The sequence below is a fragment of the Macaca fascicularis genome, chromosome 14 (genome assembly GCF_037993035.2).
Source record: "Macaca fascicularis isolate 582-1 chromosome 14, T2T-MFA8v1.1".
In the NCBI taxonomy this organism is placed as follows: Eukaryota; Metazoa; Chordata; class Mammalia; order Primates; family Cercopithecidae; genus Macaca; species Macaca fascicularis.
In genome coordinates, this window is record NC_088388.1 from 69,411,251 (window position 1) to 69,431,703 (window position 20,453).

Below are 20,453 nucleotides of genomic sequence, written 5' to 3' on the forward strand. Positions count from 1 at the left end.
CAGTGTGAGAGGCTACATGATCTTCAAGTGGACAGTGAGCTAATAGCCTGGACTATTAATGCCACCGTTATTAGAGTGAGAGAGAAAGTGTCCGTGTATATCTTTATGTGTGTTTCTCCAGTTAGCTTATTTATTTATTCAGCTAAAGAATCAGCAATGCTTTTAAAGGTCTGTTAAGCTAGCTGTGCTACTTGACACTGAATTATTATCTATGTGACAAGAAAGAGTAATCATTGTCTGTATCCTGAAGTCTAGAGAAAAATCAAATATTCGTTCAAATCCTATTTTTGTCTTTACTATTTGTCTGATCTTAGAAATGTAAATAATTTTCTCTAAGCTTCTGTTTTCTTATCTACAGCATAATGTTATCAATAGAATATTCATAGGGTTTTTAAGGAGATAAAACCTGCACCAAGTTACTATTCCTTAGCTAAATAAAAAATAACTTATTCATGCAAAAAAAAAATGCTTAGCATCTGCTATGTACTGGGGCATGTTCTAAATACTGGATTGACAGAGGCAAACAAAGAAAAGCCCCTACCCTCTTTGAGCTCATATTCTAGTGATGTTAATTGAGAGTGGAAAGATCCCTGCTCTGGAAGTCGGAGGCCTAAATTGGCATATGACCTCTGCCCAGTGACAAGACTCTCCTGAGCCTTCATTTCTTCCTCTGTAGAAGACTGGGCCTTTCCAGCATCACTGCTCCGTGTTCAGCAGGCTCTCCTGGACATGACCTTGTAGTTGGGGATGTGGCCGTGGTTGATGGTGCTTTAGCCTCTTTTGCCACTTAGGTCCACAGCAGTTGGATTCCTGGACTTCTGGGGAATTTTGGTTACTGACTGACAGGAGTATCAGGGCTTTGATGTCTTACTCTAGCAGTCAGAAATAGCTTCACAGGTCATCATTGACATGCTCTCCACCTCTCTTTGGAATTCTGTAAGCTGAACAGCATTTATGAGCTACTTGGACAAGACTAAGCTTCTATGTCAGGAAGACCAGAGGAGAAGGTGAGTGAAGGGTTGGTCTGTGTCTAGAATTAGGGCTTGTATGGGCGTGGAGAAGTTAATCAAAAACAAAAAAGAGAAAGAAAGTAAAAAACTAAAACTACAGCAAAGAAAGCACAGAAAGATAAGGGAGAAGAAAACAAGGTGAAATGAAAGTTGGAATATTAGTGAGAGGTCTGGTAGAAAAAAGGCATGTGAGGACTTTTATTTATTTATTTATTTTTTTCCAGAAAAAATCTACTGGTAAGAGGCAGGCAAAGTTAAATATGGCCAAGAAGAATAATGAGGAAACTCTCACTTCTTAGTCTGAAGGGAGCAGAGAGCAAGGACTACAACTCAAGGAGCATGCTGCTATAAGAGAAAAGTCCCCAACAACAGCTGTGGTCTTCAGTGGCACAACACACCCACTGCCAACCCATAGTGCTGGCAGAGAGAGCCTGAAATCTCCCTCCTTCCACACCTTTTTTTTTTTTTTTTTTTTGTATTTTTAGTAGAGATGGGATTTCACTGTGTTAGCCAGGATGGTCTCGATCTGCTGACCTCATGATCTACCCACCTCGGCCTCCCAAAGTGCTGGGATTACAGCTGTGAGCCACTGCGCCCGGCCCCTGGGTGCATCCCATTGGGTGAGACTAGTAAAAACTCCAGTGGCTAAGAAGACCTGGTTGATACAGAAGTCAGAAAAAAGCAAAAAGTGTGGAACAACTCATTTAGAATCTCCAACTCACCCAGTTTGGCTCATCACTTCACAATTCCATGTCTTTGTTTCTTGTTGAAACTATGAGACTAATTTCCTCAAAAAGATATTGAGAAGAAGCCAAGGACCAGAAAGAAATAACCACTAGAAGGAGCTGCACAGTTCTAGGTATATTTGATTCTAGTATTTTTTCTTTAATTTCTACCAGGTGCAATCACTATTACTGTCTCAATTTACTTCAGGATTTTGGAGGGCACCCACCTTCCCCCTTGTCTCCTCACACAATGACCCTGGGATCCCTGGGAAACGGCAGCAGCCACGTTTCTGCTACCTTCTTGCTGAGTGGCATTCCTGGGTTGGAGCACGTGCACATCTGGATCTCCATCCCACTGTGCTTCATGTACCTGGTTTCCATCCTGGGCAACTGCACAATTCTTTTCATCATTAAAACAGAGTGCTCACTCCATGAACCTATGTATCTCTTCTTGTCCATGCTGGCTCTGATTGACCTGGGTCTGTCCCTTTGCACTCTCCCTACAGTCCTCAGCATCTTTTGGGTTGGGGCACGAGAAATTAGCCACGATGCCTGCTTTGCTCAGCTCTTTTTCATTCACTGCTTATCCTTCCTCGAGTCCTCTGTGCTACTGTCTATGGCCTTTGACCGCTTTGTGGCTATCTGCTGCCCCTTGCACTATGCTTCCATTCTCACCAACACAGTCATTGGCAGGATTGGCCTGATCTCTCTGGGTCGTAGTGTAGCACTTATTTTTCCATTGCCTTTTATGCTCAAAAGATTCACCTATTGTGGCTCCCCAGTTCTCTCACATTCTTATTGTCTCCACCAAGAAGTGATGAAATTGGCCTGTGCCAATATGAAGGCCAACAGCATCTATGGCATGTTTGTCATCGTCTCTACAGTGGGTATAGACTCACTGCTCATCCTCTTCTCTTACGCTCTGATCCTGCACACCGTGCTGTCCATCACCTCCAGGGCTGAGAGACTCAAGGCTCTTAACACCTGTGTTTCCCACATCTGTGCTGTGCTACTCTTCTACACTCCCATGATTGGCCTCTCTGTCATCCATCGCTTTGGAAAGCAGGCACCCACCCTGGTCCAGGTGGTCATGGGTTTCATGTATCTTCTCTTTCCTCCCATGATGAATCCCATTGTCTACAGTGTGAAGACGAAACAGATCCGGGATCGAGTGACCCATGCCTTTTGTTACTAACTGTGTCTAGTGTTAGAGCCACTGTCTCCTGAAACATGCCCTTGTTTACCTATCCTTTATAATTTCTAACATGCATGAAATAAAAGAGACATTTACTTACTCAACAAATATGTATAGGGATGAGTCACAGTCCTTACAGAACGCTCACTCTTTTGTGGCAAGGGCAAGGGGGGATAAAATGTAATATGATATGGTAAATTTTATTTTCTAAAAATAGCCACAAGAATAATTCTAATCCCACATTCTCTTCCAGGAACTTGCTACTCCTCATAAAGAGATAGAGTCTATTTCTTCTCCCCTTGTAACTGGATAGAATTTGTAAATGCCTCATGAATTGAATATTGTGGAAATAGCCCATGTATCTCCTCTCTCTCTCTCTCTGTTCCACCTCAATTCCTCTACTATTTCTGTCTGTTTCACTCAATGCTTGTTTTTGAAACCCAGCCCCTATACTAAGAGGAAGCCCAGACAATGTGGAGAGGGCCCATGTAAGGTGTTCCATCCAATAGGCTCAACCAAGGTCTCACTCAGCTAAGGCTGAGAACTTAGCGGAGTCAGTGTTAACCACCAGTGGGTGGAGAATCCTCAGATTATTCCATTCGGCAACCTTCCAACCTCTCCAATTGGCATCTGATAAAGCAATCAATTGTTCTCCGACTCAGCCAAAATTACAGATTTGTAAACAAAATAAATATTTTTAAGACGCTAAATTTTGGGAAGATTCATTACACAATCACATGTTAATTGTATTCTTCAAAGTTAAAAGAAGTCAGTTTGGGAGTCATCTTCCCCTAGCTGGGGGAAGGGAGCATCAAAAAAGTTGTCCCTGAATTGACACAGTAATAGCCTTAAGGGAAATGTAGACATTAGGCAGTCAAAAACTGTAAGAGGAAGGAGACAAAAATATGCTCCAATCCAAAGGAACAGCATGTGCAAACCTGAAGCAGAAGTGAGAGAGACGAAAATGTATTCTGAGAATTATCTGAAGTGTTGTTTTTGTTGCCATTTTTATTCTCTAGAATGTTGGAAAGGTTTAAGAAAAATGAGGTGAAGTGGAAACAGATTGGGGTACTGACTGTATCAGAAAGATTACAAGCCAAGGAACCAAGGATAGTTTGTTATGCCCTTTTATATGTTGTATTGTTATGGTACCCCCAAGACATTCTAGATAAAAGTTATATTTTGAGTAATACATGTCAATATAGTATTTGCAGTTTTGGCTTGGAGGTAACTGTGAGGAAAGCAAGCTTGAATATGATATTGCCAAGGGGAGCTTTGAACACCTAGAGAGAAGCATGAGAATGTCATGTTCCTGCATGGTTTTAGTGCAGGATCAAGAAAGGGTGTGGCTGAACACAATGTCTTCTACTATGAAGTGTATGTGGAGCCAGTTCTCACCTGAGGCTGGTCTCTTCCAAGGCAATCTAGTACCCCTGACATTTAACATTGGATATGCCTGTCCCTGCTCCCAACACCAGTGTCCCATCCTGTTTGGCATGAGAACACTGTTTCTGCAATGATATCATCAACCCTAAAATAATCAAAAGGATCAGAACCCAATTTAAAAGAGCTTATTTAGTCACAAAGTTGAGAATGACCATTTGAGTAACAGACCCCAAAGGAATGGGGTCATTGCTCCGAAGCTGAAAAGTTAAGGATTTGCTTATGCACGTGGAAAGCAAATAAATTTAAGAGGACTACAACATTTTCCATACTAAGGCTGACTTTTGAGTTATAGCAATTTGAATAGTTACAGCTTTTTTTCTTTTCCAATTTGAAAGAGTATATTTAACATTCCAGTCTAGACAATGTGATAGTCCTGAGGTTTTCATGTAAGAGAAGTTAAGATGTAAGTTAATCTATAATGAAGATCAACAATGGAGTGGGAAAAGGTCTTCTCTAGCATCCTATAGTTTTTTACAACATTTTAAAAAACAACGTAATTAAATAAAAGGAAAACTCTAGCATCCTATAGTTTTTTACAACATTTTTAAAAACAATGTAATTAAAGAAAAGTATTCTCTTACAATAAGAGAAACAAAGGTAACAGCTGCCTAGGTTATAGCTGCCTGTTATGTAACTCAGATCCCATAATCACGTTCTTCTAAGGCTCAATATTCCAACATCGTTCATTGTGAATTTCTCATTTTTACAATGTGTATGTGTGAATTGTGGGTATTAACATGCAAAAGGCCTATGATTAGCTGTACACAGCAAATTGAATACAATATGTCTGTGAGTGTCGTGAGTGGTGTATGTCTTTTATGGTTGTGCATACGGAAAACTTCGGAAGAAAAAATTAAACCACTGAAAAATTTGAGGCATGTTTACAGCTTCACGGCTGGATTCTCTCTGTGATGTGTACTTGTAATTTCAGTCCCCATAAAGGCGTTGTGTTCTCTTATGTCTGATGATAAATTAAAAATTATTCTGATATAGCAGCAAGTAGGGGGTCAGGTATAGAAAGTTCTACTTCCTCTCTGTGTGACTTAGACAAATTATTCTATTTATCTGAGATCAATTTTCTTTTAAACAGAACTAAAAATGTCTACCCCACAAGGCTGTCTATGCAATTTAGATATATCATATATGCAAAACTTTGTAAGATAATTCTTAGCATGTTCTTTTATTCACAATCAACTTTGGTTACTTTAATTCCTAACATAAAACATAAACATAATAACACAGACAAAAAAAACACAATGAAGAATGTGTGGTAAATAAGTGAGGGATCCCAGAAACCAACCTGAGGGGAAAGAGGGCCATAGATGGCTTTCTAGAGGGGTTGCCTTAGTTAAGGCTTAAAGTGCTTATAAGCAGAAGTTAGTTGGGTAAAAAAAAGTTGTTGAGTATTCTCCTCTCTCTAAGCATACATTATAGGAAAATAGTGAGCAAAAGGATAACAAAACCTGTTCTCTTGACTTACATTTTGGTGGTAGAGACAGACAACAGCACAGTAAATGATTAACTATATCATACACTGCTAAGTACTCTGAAGGAAACATAGTGGGATAATGGGTTTAGAGTGATTGAATGGGTGAGCAGAGAAGGCCTCTATAAAGAGGGGTTTTTCTGAACAAAATTATGACCAATATGATGGAGTTAGATATACGAAAAATAAAAATTGAGGGAAGAACATTGCAGAATTTCAGAACAAGTATAGCAGTCCTGAGGTAGAAATGAACCTGAGTGTTCTAGGAATAGCAAGAGGACCAGTGTGACTGGAGCGAAGTAAGCTGGAAGCTACATTAATTGGTGAATTGAAGATGGTTGAGAGAGAGGGGTGCTAGACAAGGCTGACATTTATGCATTTATTCATTATTCAACACTCACTGACAAATTTCTGTAAAAATTAATAGGAATAAATTGATGAACAGGACACATTTCCCACCCTCAAGGATTTGCATAGTGGGGGTGTCTGGCACATTTTGCAACTTCAGATGATCTACTAATTGATTCTTGAAAGTCAGTCAGAAGGTATCCAGGTGAAATTAAGGAAAAATAGCATCCTAAGCAAAGCAAATATTCTTAGAAAAAGCTGAGAGATAACAAAGTCCATTATTTGCTGAAATCATTATGTGTCATTTCTTGATGACAATGACCATTATAAATAATTCTTGTCAAGAATATTCAAGTGGTAAACTGAGAGAAGGAGGGTGTCTTAAAGTGCAGTCAGTAATACACAGAGATCAGAATTTGCAGTGACTGTAGCTTTCATATTTATCCAACCAATATCTATTGAGTACCTCCGGCCTTTAGCAGAGAAGACAGCTAAGTTTCAGAAGACACTACAGTTTTTACTTTAGGCCTGGCATGATTATAGTGGGAGGAAAGGAACTGCCTGAAGGCATGATTATATGTTGCAATTGGATATGATTGACATATTATAATTTTAGGACTCTGTCCTCAGGGAAAGCTCAGGATTTTGAGCTCAGGAAATGAGGTTTTTTTTAATTCTGTGATGGTCACTCATGCATTTACAAATTGATCAATAGATATTTATTGGGCCCTTCTTCGTCTGAATATGCGCTAAGTACTACAGGCACAGAAAAACTAAGATGTGCAGACATATGTATCCTATGGAGTTTACAATTTGGCAGAGATGTAAGCAATCTTTGAACAATTAAAGGCCCTTATTTATTTTAAATTATGGTGTAGATATCCGTTTATAAGAAAGGGAATAAAATTAAGGTATAAATTTGTTGTAATTGGAGCCAAAAGGTGTCAGCAAAGTTGAATACAGTACATCTAGGTATGTCCTGCTAAATAAATAAACAGATAAAGAGAAGTTGAGGAAATGTATTTATGGTAGGCAGAGTGCACCCTCTCCTAATGATTTCAACATTATAACCTCTGAAACTTGTAAATATATTACTTTACATGGAAAATGATATTATGTAGACTGATTAACATTCAAAACCTTAGCATAGGTAAAATATCCAAGATTATCCAGGGGAACCCAATCTAATTATATGAATCCTTAAAAGTAGAGACTCGTTACTGACCATGGTCAGAGAGAGATGCGACTACAGAATAAAGTCACAGGAAGATGCAATGTTCCTGGCTTTGAAGGTGGAGGGGATCTATGAGGCAAGAATTGTGGGTTACCTCTAGAAGTCAGAAAATGCATGAAAACAGATTTTCCTCTGTGTCTCCAGAAAGGAATGTAGGCTTGCTAACACCTTGATTTTAGCCCAGTGAAACCCATCTCAGAACTCCAGCTTACAGAATTATAAAACAATACATTTGTATTGTTTTGAGCCACTAAGTTTTTAGTAATTTGTTATGCAGAAATAGAAAATGAATGTAGTATTTCTGACCAAAAAAATACACCAAAAGCAGAGGTTTGGATATAAGTAACATAATGTCTTTGTGTTACTCTGTTGAAGTGTAAGACAGAGAATGTTGACAAAGAATGCAGTAGAGAAAAGCAGGTACTGAATGATGGAAAAGGCCTTGTGCATATATAGAATCTTGCTGTTATCTTGTAAGTTACTGCACAGCTACTGAAGCATTTTAACTGTGGTTAAATTTATATTTTAGAAAGATCTTTCAAATAGCTATGACTGGAGAATCCAGGGGAAGTTTTAAATGTGAACTAAAATAACAGCAGTGGAAAATCATGGGTAAAGAAGCACATTAGAGAGACTTTAGCAAGGGAAGACCTTCACAGTTTGATAACCAAACTGTTTAAAATATGTATTTATTTCCACGTATCATTGTCTAAGGGTTGAACCAAGGTTCCTTTCCTAGTCATGACAGATAAGCAACATCCCAGTTTCCTTTATCAAATACTCTGTAGTTGCCTGTTTTTGAATATTCAGTCACCAAAGCCAAATCCTCAAGACAAAATTCAAACCCATCATTCAAGCCCCCAGTTCCTTTGAAAAGCTTTTCTCTTCTGTTTACAGCACTCTTACCTAAGAACCCCAGAGAGATTGCCATGTCAATCTTAATTGTTTGCCCCCTTCAAATTGTATTTTCAATTGTATACTCAATTTTTTTATTTTTCCATCAAATATTTCCTCTGTACATGAGAAAAAAATGTTTAAAATATAAATTTTAGTGACAAATATTGCGGTACCAAATGCCATGTCCTGAGGGAATCTATTTTAAAAAACATGTTAGATGAGTAGATTGCAAAAATTTTCTCCCATTCTGTAGGTTGCCTGTTCACTCTGATGGTAGTTTCTGTTGCTGTGGAGAAGCTCTTTAGTTTAATGAGATCCCAGTTGTCAATTTTGGCTTTTGTTGCCGTTGCTTTTGGTGTTTTAGACATGAAGTCCTTGCCCATGCCTATGTCCTGAATGGTATTACCTAGGTTTTCTTCTAGGGTTTTTATGGTATTAGGTCTAACATTTAAGTCTCTAATACATCTTGAATTAATTTTCATATAAGGAGTAAGGAAAGGATCCAGTTTCAGCTTTCTACTTATGGCTAGCCAGTTTTCCCAGCACCATTTATTAAATATTCAAACAAATTTACAAGAAAAAACCAAACAACCCCATCAAAAAGTGGGCAAAGGATATGAACAGATATTTCTCAAAAGAAAACATGCATACAGCCAACAGACACATGAAAAAATGCTCATCATCACTGGCCATCAGAGAAATGCAAATCAAAACCACAATGAGATGCCATCTCACACCAGTTAGAATGGCAATCATTAAAAAGTCAGGAAACAACAGGTGCTGGAGAGGATGTGGAGAAATAGGAACACTTTTACACTGTTGGTGGGATTGTAAACTAGTTCAACCATTGTGGAACAGTATGGCGATTTCTCAAGGATCTAGAACTAGAAATACCATATGACCCAGCCATCCCATTACTGGGTATATACCCAAAGGATTATAAATCATGCTGCTTTAAAGACACATGCACATGTATGTTTATTGTGGCACTATTCACAATAGCAAAGACTTGGAATCAACCCAAATGTCCATCAGTGACAGACCGGATTAAGAAAATGTGGCACATATGCACCATGGAATACTATGCAGCCATCAAAAAGGATGAGTTTGTGTCCTTTGTAGGGACATGGATGCAGCTGGAAACTATCATTCTCAGCAAACTATCACAAGAACAGAAAACGAAACACCGCATGTTCTCACTCATAGGTGGGAATTGAACAATGAGATCACTTGGACTCGGGAAGGGGAACATCACACACTGGGGCCTATTATGGGGAGGGGGAGGGGGGAGGGATGGTATTGGGAGTTATACCTGATGTAAATGACAAGTTGATGGGTGCTGACAAGTTGATGGGTGCAGCACACCTACATGGCACAAGTATATATATGTAACAAACCTGCACGTTGTGCACATGTACCCTAGAACTTAAAGTATAATAAAAAAAAAAAAAACATGTTAGAGGGGCTGATTTTTTTTAAGGTGCAGGGAAAGACTAAATCACAGAAAAAATCTAAACAGCAAAATCATGGGGGGTTTTAAATTATCTTTTAGTCACTTAGTTAAATTTGTGAATTTTCCATAAATTACATGTTGGTTTTATAACAGGAAAATAACCTCAGCAGATAAATGATCTTGTTCTCTCCCTGCCTATTCTGAGTCATCACTCCATGGCAGGATTATTGTGCTTTCTCCTGTTAATCTTCCTTCCTCATTTCTCCCAAATTCAATCCATCTTGCTCACGCTTATACAGGCACACTCTTCTTAAAATGAAATTTATCATGTAGCAACTAAATTGGCATTCCACCACCTCCTGAATTTAAACTTCTCAAAGCTTTTCTTAGGTGCTCCAAAACACTGGTTCACTTATTTTATCCAAAACTATCACTTGCTCTCTGTTAAATTACACTTTCTACTGTAATCAGATCAGCATCCTTCATAGCTGCTATGTGCTCTGCTATTTTACCTTTCCTTGATAGTATGAGATTAGACTTGGTATATCATTTGTATTTTTAATAGATACTAATTGAATGATAATCTCAGTCTGCCCCAATTTTATTCATTCTTTATGGGCTGACTCAAATCCAGCTGCTCCATCACATAAGTGTTTTGCTTCAACTTCTCTTAAAATGTTAATTAAATCTCTATATCTTATATATCTCTTGATTATTTTTTCTATCCTATGCAGTTATATTCTCAACTTTATTATAAATTCTGCACTACATAGCTTTTCACTTCCATCATCCAGTCCTTCATTAGTGACTTCTGTGGCATTAAACACATAGCAAATGACAGTAAATGCCTTCTGGTTGATAATTTATTACCTAATTGTTCAGGTTCTTGTCTCCCACATACATTAAGCAACTTCCCCAAGATCTTCTCCCGGATTTATCAAGTCTTTACACAGTACACAATGAGATTCATAAGGGACGGCACCAACAAGAACATATCTGCAATAAGGATCACAACAAGAGGGCTTTTGTGCTTGGCAAAGCGATGCATGGCAGCCAGGGTGATGATGGGCACATAGAAGGTGAGCACAGCACAGATGTGGAAGACACAGGTATTTAGGGCTTTAAGCCTCTCTGCCAAAGATGCAATGCTGAGTATAGTCTTCAAGATCAGCACATAAGACAAAACAATCAATGCCAAGTCCAGCATAGTACAGAGAGCAGCGAAAAAGGCATAGATGACATTGGTCTTGTTGTCAGAGCAGGCCAGCTTCATGGTATCCTGATGAAGACAGTATGAGTGAGAAAGAAGATTCTTTTGACAATATTTTAATCTCCTTAGAGTGAAGGGAAATGGAAGCATTAAGAGAATGCTCCTAATGGCTAAAATAAGTCCCATTTTAGCAAGCCTGTTGCTAGTGAGGATAGAACTGTATCTTAAGGGATTGTAAATGGCAATAAAGCGGTCCAAAGGCATAATTAGAAGTACTGAGGATTCCATGAGAGTGAATCCATGAATGAAGAATTCTTGAGCAAAGCAGGCATCAGGTGAAATTCCCATGGCATTGAACAAGAAGATCCTCAACATGATAGGAAGAGAGGAGAGGGACAGGCCCATGTCAGAGACAGCCAACATGGTAAGGAAATAATACATGGGCTCATGAAGCAAGGGCTCTGTATTTATGATAAAGAGAATGGTGCAGTTGCCCATGATGGCAACCAGGTACATGAGGCAAATGGGGATGGAGAACCAAATGCGGGCATGTTACAGTCCTGGGATCCCAATCAGAAGGAAAAGCTTGACTTTGGAGTCGTTGAGAACAGACATAATAAGGGAGATATGAGCTCGTTAGCCAGATCTGAAACCATATAAATGAAAAGCAGTCATGCTTTTGGTTAAAACTCAGTTTTGTGGGGACAAGGGGTTAATTCATATACTATACTCAAAAGCATATTTGGCTGCTAATCAACTGCACTCTTCAAAATTTACCAGAAGTCCTTAAACAAGTTCATATTCTCCAGCATGGTAAATTCACTTCTAACAACTTGTCCTAAGTTGGTGAATTTTTAATTTTTTTTTTTGTTTTGAGATGGAGTTTTGCTGTTCTTGCCCAGGCTGGAGTGCAAGGGTGCAATCTCAGTTCGCCACAATCTCCGCCTCCCGAGTTCAAGCAATTCGCCTGCCTCAGCCTCCTGAGTAGCTGGGATTACAGGTGTGCACTGCCACGCCTGGCTAATTTTTGTATTCTTAGTGGAGATGGGTTTTCACCATGTTGGCCAGGCTGGTCTTGAACTCCTGACCTCAGGTGATCCACCGCCTTGGCCTCCCAAAGTGCTGAGATTACAGATGTGAGCCACTGCACCTGGCCCTACTTTTTAAGATTTGCAACCAAACATATAAAACACATCAAAGTGGAGCTGCTTTGAATCAGTAAAAAGATACTTAGAATCTTTTCCACTCCTTTTTCCATACAGTCTTCAGCAGTACCCCTGTTGGCTTTAAAATAAAATCTCTGAGCTTTATTTATAAAGTTTGAAAGAAATAGTCTAAGAAAATAATCAGAGATCACTGCAAATATTTGGAAAACATTAAATGCTATAAAGTACGTTTATAGACAATTTACCTCTTATACTTATGAGGTAGGTACTTATGCACATTTTATACATGTTATATCAAGTGTTATATAAAAATAAATAATGATTTCTGTTCAAACACATTTGCCCCTTCATTTGATTTTAAGTTTTTTAACTTATTTGGGCCTTATTTTAAATCTGTAAAATGAATACAATCTTGATAGGTTTTGATATTTATAGATATTTATGAAGTTTCAAACAGAGATCTAGGTTCATAAACCACAAACAAGTATCTGCAAATATTAGCATTGATTACACAATAGCTTCCAATAGAACATGTTGGCGAAATGGAGCAGTGAATAAATACTTTGGAGTTATGTATGCTTATTTCTTCCTGTACATATTCATGTATTAAATGTGACACTTTCTACCTTAAACATTTATGGTTCACACTTCAGGTTATCATTTTATTTCAAGAAACAATTTGAAGATGTACAGTAGTATTGTGTGCACATTAATCTTATCCATCTTGATTGGATTATTTTATCTCATATCTCTGTATTTAATAAGTCATAAAAATTAGTCAAATAAATGCAAATTTAATTAGTCAAACAAATGCTAAATGAAAAAAATCCAAATCACCCAATTTGTTTGAAATGAAGCATTAAAAATTTGCCTACATAATAAACTGAACCTGATTTTATTTTAGAGTCTCTTTTAAAAAGCATACAAGTTTACTCTCAGAAGTAAAATATGCAGTCTTGCAACTTATCATCAAGTTTTTGGCCTTCAAGATAAACAGTTCAAAATTGGTAAAACTATCAGAGAAACACAAATCTCTAAGATAATCATCATAAATTCCCCCTATATTTAATAAGCTTTCTAAGTAAATGCATAGATAAAAATTATGAAATTAATAATTTTATTCAAAAATAGCAAAAATACAAAAGATGAAGGTAGAGTCAATGGAAGGCTAGAGAGAAGAAGACATGCTATCCTCACTCCAGAATTTTTTAAACTTCAATTTGCAGGAGAAAAAAAGTCATCAACCTTCAGTGGAAAACATAGGGGACACTGGAAATTGATTGAGCTCCTTTATATGGGAAGCTTAACTGTGAATTCATATTGTATTTTGTGATTTTTTAGAAGATATTAGAAAAAGTATATGGTAAATAACAAGCAACCTTGGGCCAATATATTTTACTTTTGCTAGGTACTATCTACTAAGAGTCATTTTGACAACTTGCGAATAGATCTGCATCTTCTATATGGAAAAAGGTCTTGAACAGTTTGAGCATGACATATTAATCTCCCACCATGGTAGTGAACCTAATGCAAAACCCAGGGAAAGTATATTGTGGAGATAGTAGCAAATTGTGAGATGTCATTAAAAGCATTCTCCTGTTATTTGTTGGACTGTGTTTTCCTAGCAAATTCAATTCTGATCCCTCCTCAGTAGTCATAAGATAAGTTCTCACCTCAAAAAGCACTTAACTCTTTTTCCTTTTTATTATCATCTTTTTCTGAGGGATATTGACTTCGATCTTTCAGGGAATGCATCTCTAGTGCATTTTTTATCATGGAAGATTATGCTGTGTTTTATAACATACTACTTTCATGTAACCCTACCCTCCCCAACTCCATTACTACCATGTACATTGACTACTCAATGTTAAAAGGTATAAAAAGATTTTATTTATCCCCATGTATCTGTCATCAACATGAGATGTGGAATATAAAAGGCTCTCAGCAAATATGTAAAGAATGAATGTTAATGGAAGAAACACAAAATATGTAGAATCATTTCTTAGCACTCTCTCCCTTTTTTTCTCTGGCAACAACTAAGGAACATTGATATCCACTCCTTTCGCTCATATTTTGAGTGGTAAACTCATCCTTACACAGAGCATGCATTTGGATGTGGATGAACTTCAGAAGAGATAGCTCAACAAGGCTGTTTATTCAGAAGTACTGACATGATAGGTGGTATCTGAAACCAAAGAGTAAATGAAATCATATGGTAAAAATGTACATAATACAAAATTTAAAACTCATAGAACTCTGAGGAGCAGTAAGATTGTTGAGAGGATCTTGCAAAGGAATATTCAGAGAGGTGGAATATATAGAGGTGGAATATACGGAGAGGTGGAATATAGTAGATGCCAAAAGAAGAGAATGTTGCAAGGAAGGCAGTCCTCAGGTAAAATATTTCCCAGACCACTTAGAATTGCTATTCTTTGAGGTAAAAATCAGTTCTCAAGCTAATGCACGAACACCTTGGTATAAATCTCAGTGTGGCAATTTACCCCGTGTGAATCTGGGAAAGCTGCCTAAGTAGATGTTTGCTCTTCTGTGAAATGTTGAAACAATGGTACCTACCTCAGAGTTATGTTAGACTGTCTGATAGTCTCTAACATAATGAAGATAATCAGTAAATACCAGAGAGGAATAACTACTTCGACAAAATTTCCCTAGCCATTTTCCTTCCAGACAGCAAGTCCTAGATTGCAAAAGATTAGTCTGTATTTTTTTAATTGACAATAAGCCTTCCTTTTATTTGTCATATTATTAAGTAAATAAGTCCCTACTGATAATAGGATATTAGAAAAACACCCCAATATTTAACCTTCCTATTTAACCCTCAGACCATAATATATTCACTCTTCATGTATGCACACACACTGAAGGCACTTACTCTTCCTCCCTATAGACACGTATTAAGATATAAGCAGTTTAACAAACCTTAGATTTAGGTTTCCAAAAGGATTTATAGCTCCTTAAACTTACCAGAACCAGATGCTCAATAAGTTCCTGAAGGATAAAAGCAAGAATTCTCTACTTTCACCTCCACTTTATCTAGAGGTACCTACTTCTCTTTTCCTCAGGTGACTAGACCCTTGAGAGTAATCAAACTTACACAGAAAGGGTTAGGCCTGGTGCTGGTACATTAACTTTGTATCCTTTTACCTTAACAGGAACTAGAGGCAAATTGTAAGACAAACTACAGGGAGACTACTCATCTGAAAGGTAAACAGTTGAAGTTGAAGAAACTTGATACACGGATTTTGTAGAGGTTGGAAAATATACTTAAAATAACATGTTATCTATAATCAAAACACTTTAGGAAGAAATAGTAATATATAAATATCAAATATCTATAAAAGCACTTTACAAACTGTAAAATGGTTTACCAGTCATTCCACTTATTTGTATGATCCATTTTTGACAAAAGATTAACATTGAAATAGATATAGCCTGTCATACTTTGTTAGATTTCTAAATCAGTGTCTCAAAATTACATGCTCCCACGTTATATATTGCATTCATTAGAATCATCTGAGGGGTATCCTGAGTTTTATTCACATATTTCTATTTTATATGTCAGTTCCAACGTGGTTTAAATTAAATAATAATTATTTAATTTAAGGCTATGAAACAATAATGTGAAGACAATTTAAGTAAAAAGTGTATAAAATAAGGATATAGATATATATAACTGTTTAAGTATTTCTTAAAGCATATTTCTAAGTTAAAAAAACTTTGGTTAAAATAATGGAAAGTCTTACAACAATAATAAAATAATTTTAATTAATACAATTTAATAGAATGATAATATAAAAGACATAATATGGCTCAAATACAAAATACATATATCTGTGAGGAAGAAATGAATACAAATTTAAAACAATGAGCAGGGATAAGCCTACTCATTGCTAGTTCCCATGTCTGGAGAAGACAATCAACTCCCAAGAGATAAATGAGATTAAATAGTCTTCATGTTAGGTTGAGTTATCTGAAGCAAATTGACTTGTTAAATGTCATTGGGCTATTCTAGCAGATGTATTTGATACCCAGCTTATTATCTTGGGACTTAACATTTTATTATAGGTTGCTGATTGGAAGAAAATATTTGTAAAAGGCACAAGAATTCTTGAAATTCAATAATAAGAAAACAACACAACTAAAAAGTGTGTCAAACAATAGCAAAGACATGAAATCAACCCAGGTGCCAACAGAAGGTTGGATAAAGAAAATGTGATACATGTACACCACGGAATACTACATAACCATAAAAAAGAACAAAATCATGTCCTCTGGAGCAACATGGATGCATCTGGAAGCCATTATCCTAAGCAAATTAACACAGCAACAAAAAACCAAATACTGTGTTCTCACTTATAAGTGGGAGCTAAATACTAGGTATGTATGGACATAAAGATGAGAATGATAGACACTGGGGAATATAAGGAGGGAGGGAACAGTGGGACAAGGATTGAAAAACTACCTATTGTGTGCTATGGTCATCTGGGTGACAGATTCATTGGTACTCCAAACCTCGGCATCACACAATATACCTTTGTAACAAACCTGTACATCTACTCTTCGATTGCAAAATAAAAGTTGAAAAGAAAAAAGTGTGTCAAAGATTTTAACAGAAACCTCAGTGGAGAGATAGATAGATGGCAAAATAAACATACGAAAGAATGTTGCAGATCATGTATCAGGGAAATGCAAATAAAAATAATAATAAAATACCACTACACACCTATTAGAATGACCAAACTTGAGAATGTTGACAATACCAAATTCTGGTGAGGATGTGGAGCAACAAGAACTCTAATTCATCAATCACAGGAATGGAAAATGTCACTGTCATTTTTAGAAGACAATTTTGCAGTTTCTTTATACAAGTTCTTACATACAATTCAGAAAATTTGCTCCTTAATATTCACCCAAAGGAGCTGAAAATGTATTTCTAGAGAAAACTCTAGACATAGACTTTTATAGCAGCTTTATTCACACTGGCCAAAATTTGGAAGCATCCAAAATATCCTTCAGCAGATGAATGAATAAATAAATTGTGCTACATCCAGGCAACGAGATAGCATTAATTGCTAAAAAGAAATTAGCTATCAACCCATGAATAGACATCCAGGGAATTTAAGTGAATATTACTAATTGAAAGAAGCTAATCTGAAAAGTCTACATATCATATGATTGCAAGTACATGTAATTCTGGAAAAGGAAAAATAATGAAGACATCAAAAACTTCAGTGGTTTTCAGAAGTTTAGAATGAGAGTGGAGTACAATTGGCAGAGCACAGAAGATTTTTAGGACAGTGAAACTACTCTGTATGAAACTATAACAAGTGGATATGCAGCATTATAAATTTTTCCAAACCTACAAGATGTACAACACCAAGAAATAAAAGATAGGTATATAAATATATATGTTCATTCATCAGAGTCACATGACTTTTTGGAAACAAAAATATAATTTGTTAACAACATAAAATACAAAATATAGTGCAATTTTTAATATTAATATTACTACTACTAACAATAATAGAAGGTTGTCCAGGCAGAATAAAATATTCACTAATGGAAACACAAAATTTCAGAGAATAAAGAAAATATAAACAAATAGGATCACAAAACTAATAATAGTAATGTCGTATAAATGTTAAGTATATGTAGAGTTTAAAAGACATGCCAACAATTATACAAAGGGCAAAAGGAGATAAATGTATCTCAAATATCCTACATTTCTAACATTGTCACATGTGTGTGTGCTGTCGGTGCCTTGCCCAGATGTCCCTCACTAGAGTGACTCATCAATGCCACAGATGCTGTGAATGTTGGCTGATAATGGCTCAAAACTGTTTCTATCCTATCCCATGAGAATTACCCTGAGCTTACTGGAAGCTGCCTTACTTAGAAAGTTATGTCCCACAGCTTGGGGGAACCAGCAGCAAATGACTTACTGAATCTGAGATGCAAAAGGCTGTCCTCTTGCCTCAAAATTAGACAAATTCTGTGGTCCAACCTATGTTTTAGAGTTCCTCATGAGACCAGATTGACATTCTCAAAGCAAAAACATTTCATTGCTTATCTCTCATCTACTGTCCTATTGCACTTTCCTTACTCCTGTTATTTTGAGAGCATCCTTTTATTAGATCATTTTCACAAAAATCTCCATCACAGATTCTGTTTCCAAATAACCCAACCTAAACCAGTTGGTGCCATAAAAGATTCTAGAAAACAGATTGCCAAGAAGAAATTCTGGAGGTGGATTCATCGCTGTATGCACCACAATAAGAACCACATCACTAGTTACAGATGAAATGTTGATGGTCCTTGACATGCTGTAGCAAGTTATTGTTAAAATTTTCATCTGAAGTGAACTCTAATAGTACCCAGAGGAAGGATAACTCACAAGATTTCTTCATAAATAGAACATTCTCTGTAAAGTGGATTCTCTTACTGGCTATTTTTGTGTGTGTAAAGAAAAGCATCATGGAGGACTACTGTGGACTCCAATCTCGACCAAATAGAAACACCAATTCAAAGTTCTGTGTAAGGTGCAGTGTTTTAACCAGGGAAGATTAAGCTGGATTCAATTGTCAAGTATGTGGTATTTGATGTGGCAAATATATTCTCTTCCATCTTCTATAATAAATCTATAATTTGAAAATGCTTATTTTCTTTGGATATTTTGCATAACATTTTCTTGATCGCTATATAAATGACAATACATTAATCAGGTAGATGAGCATGAAAAGTAAGTATATTGGCATTCTTGTCAAAACACAGTGTTCCTTAGGTGGGAAAGGATAGAGATAAACACCCATACAAAAATATAGGAATCTTAAACATTAGAGAAGTTTTTAGGGATCCCGTGGTATAGGAAAAATTGGGACAGCGTCTCTGAATTAATGGACAAACTAATGCTGTTTTTTAATGTTTTACCACCAAGAAGAAAGTACCACATGTAGTGGTGACCTCCTGAAACCGTGGAGGCAGCATATGCCTTAGGAGAAAAGTATTCACTGGACAAATCAACTGATGGACCTACTCATCCTCTTTGTATAAAAAGAGGTGGCTCTATGTAAGAATATGCAAAAATTCAACTTATTGTTAACGATGGGTAACTTGGCTAATTGGTCAGGCTGTTGGAAGGAGAAAGATTGGAATACGAGTGACAAAGAGGGAGAGGGACAAAGTGGCATGTGGATGGTTCTAGAAGTTAGAACAAAGTTTGAAGATCTTTATATAACAGATCAATGTTCGTCATAGTCTATACATAATGGAAAAGAACCTAAACTATAAAGAACACTGAGTGGATCTGACAATTTATATTAGCTAGCTTCTGATATAAGCAACGTCAGTGGTGGCATAATGGGCTCCTATTTGAAGTAGCTATAGTGGCAGGATGAAAACTGCATAAACGCAAAGCGTAGCTTCCCACTCAACAAGGCTGATAAAACTTCTCTTTCTACTAAACATAAACCTGGCAATGATAGAAAACAATGTTAACTGCCCAAAGTAGCATCACTCCTTGAGTAGAAAATGGCCACTTAATGGAAGATTATTCTACCCTATAAAAGGCAGCAAATGAACTTGATAGAAATTGACACATATGATGGGTGTAGGTTTGTTTTATTTTCTTGAAGTATCATAGACAAACCTAGTATCTCAAGGCTTACAGAGGGTTTGATCCACCAGCATACGACATTATGTTATATCACTTTATGAAAAGAGACACATTTTAGAATACTTGCCACAGTAGACACAAAACCAGGTTTGTATCATGGGCTCAAAAGCTGGCACAAAAATAGAACAGGTATAGTTGAGTCTCCACCTTAGAGGTGATATTAGTGAGGATGAGACAGCATACCCCAGATGCATCATGTACAACACACCAACAATCATTATATATAGCTCTGACTGCAATAATTAGAATAAATGTATTTGGGAACAAAAGAGCTGCAATTAAGAGTAGTCCCACTTATCTTCATTTCTGGTGACCTACTTTGGAAATTTTCATTTCCCATTTCTGCAATTTAGGTTCTGTTGAGCTGAAGATCCTCATTTTCAGAGTGGGAGACAAATTGTGAGGATCTTTTAATTAATTTAAAAATAAAATAAATAAAATTTATGTTAAGCTCTCGCCTAATAACTTTGATCTTCTCTAAGCTCTAAAACAAGCTGGCAAGGAAAGAAGTCATTAGCCTGATGGAGTAATTAATTAATTCTTGATCATCAAGAAAAGATATGGCTTCTAATAAACAATGAAGGAATGGAAGA

The 20,453-nt window shown here is 36.7% G+C and overlaps 3 protein-coding genes across 3 annotated transcripts in view; 1 reads left to right on the top strand and 2 right to left on the bottom strand.

Moving 5' to 3' along the window:
* Window positions 1-20,453, bottom strand: part of MMP26 (matrix metallopeptidase 26) — a 370,667-nt gene that overhangs the window by 79,563 nt on the left and 270,651 nt on the right. The gene's annotated exons all lie outside the window — the stretch shown is intronic.
* On the top strand, window positions 520-3,038 carry OR51G2 (olfactory receptor family 51 subfamily G member 2). The gene is made up of 2 exons (XM_005578928.4): window positions 520-1,007; window positions 1,235-3,038. Exon 2 carries the CDS (start codon window positions 1,986-1,988, stop codon window positions 2,928-2,930), a length of 945 nt encoding a protein of 314 aa, XP_005578985.2. The 5' UTR covers window positions 520-1,007; window positions 1,235-1,985; the 3' UTR covers window positions 2,931-3,038.
* OR51A7 (olfactory receptor family 51 subfamily A member 7) lies at window positions 10,725-12,229 on the bottom strand. The gene is given in 1 exon segment (XM_015435386.4): window positions 10,725-12,229. A coding segment is annotated over 1 exon segment (888 nt). The 5' UTR covers window positions 11,620-12,229; the 3' UTR covers window positions 10,725-10,731.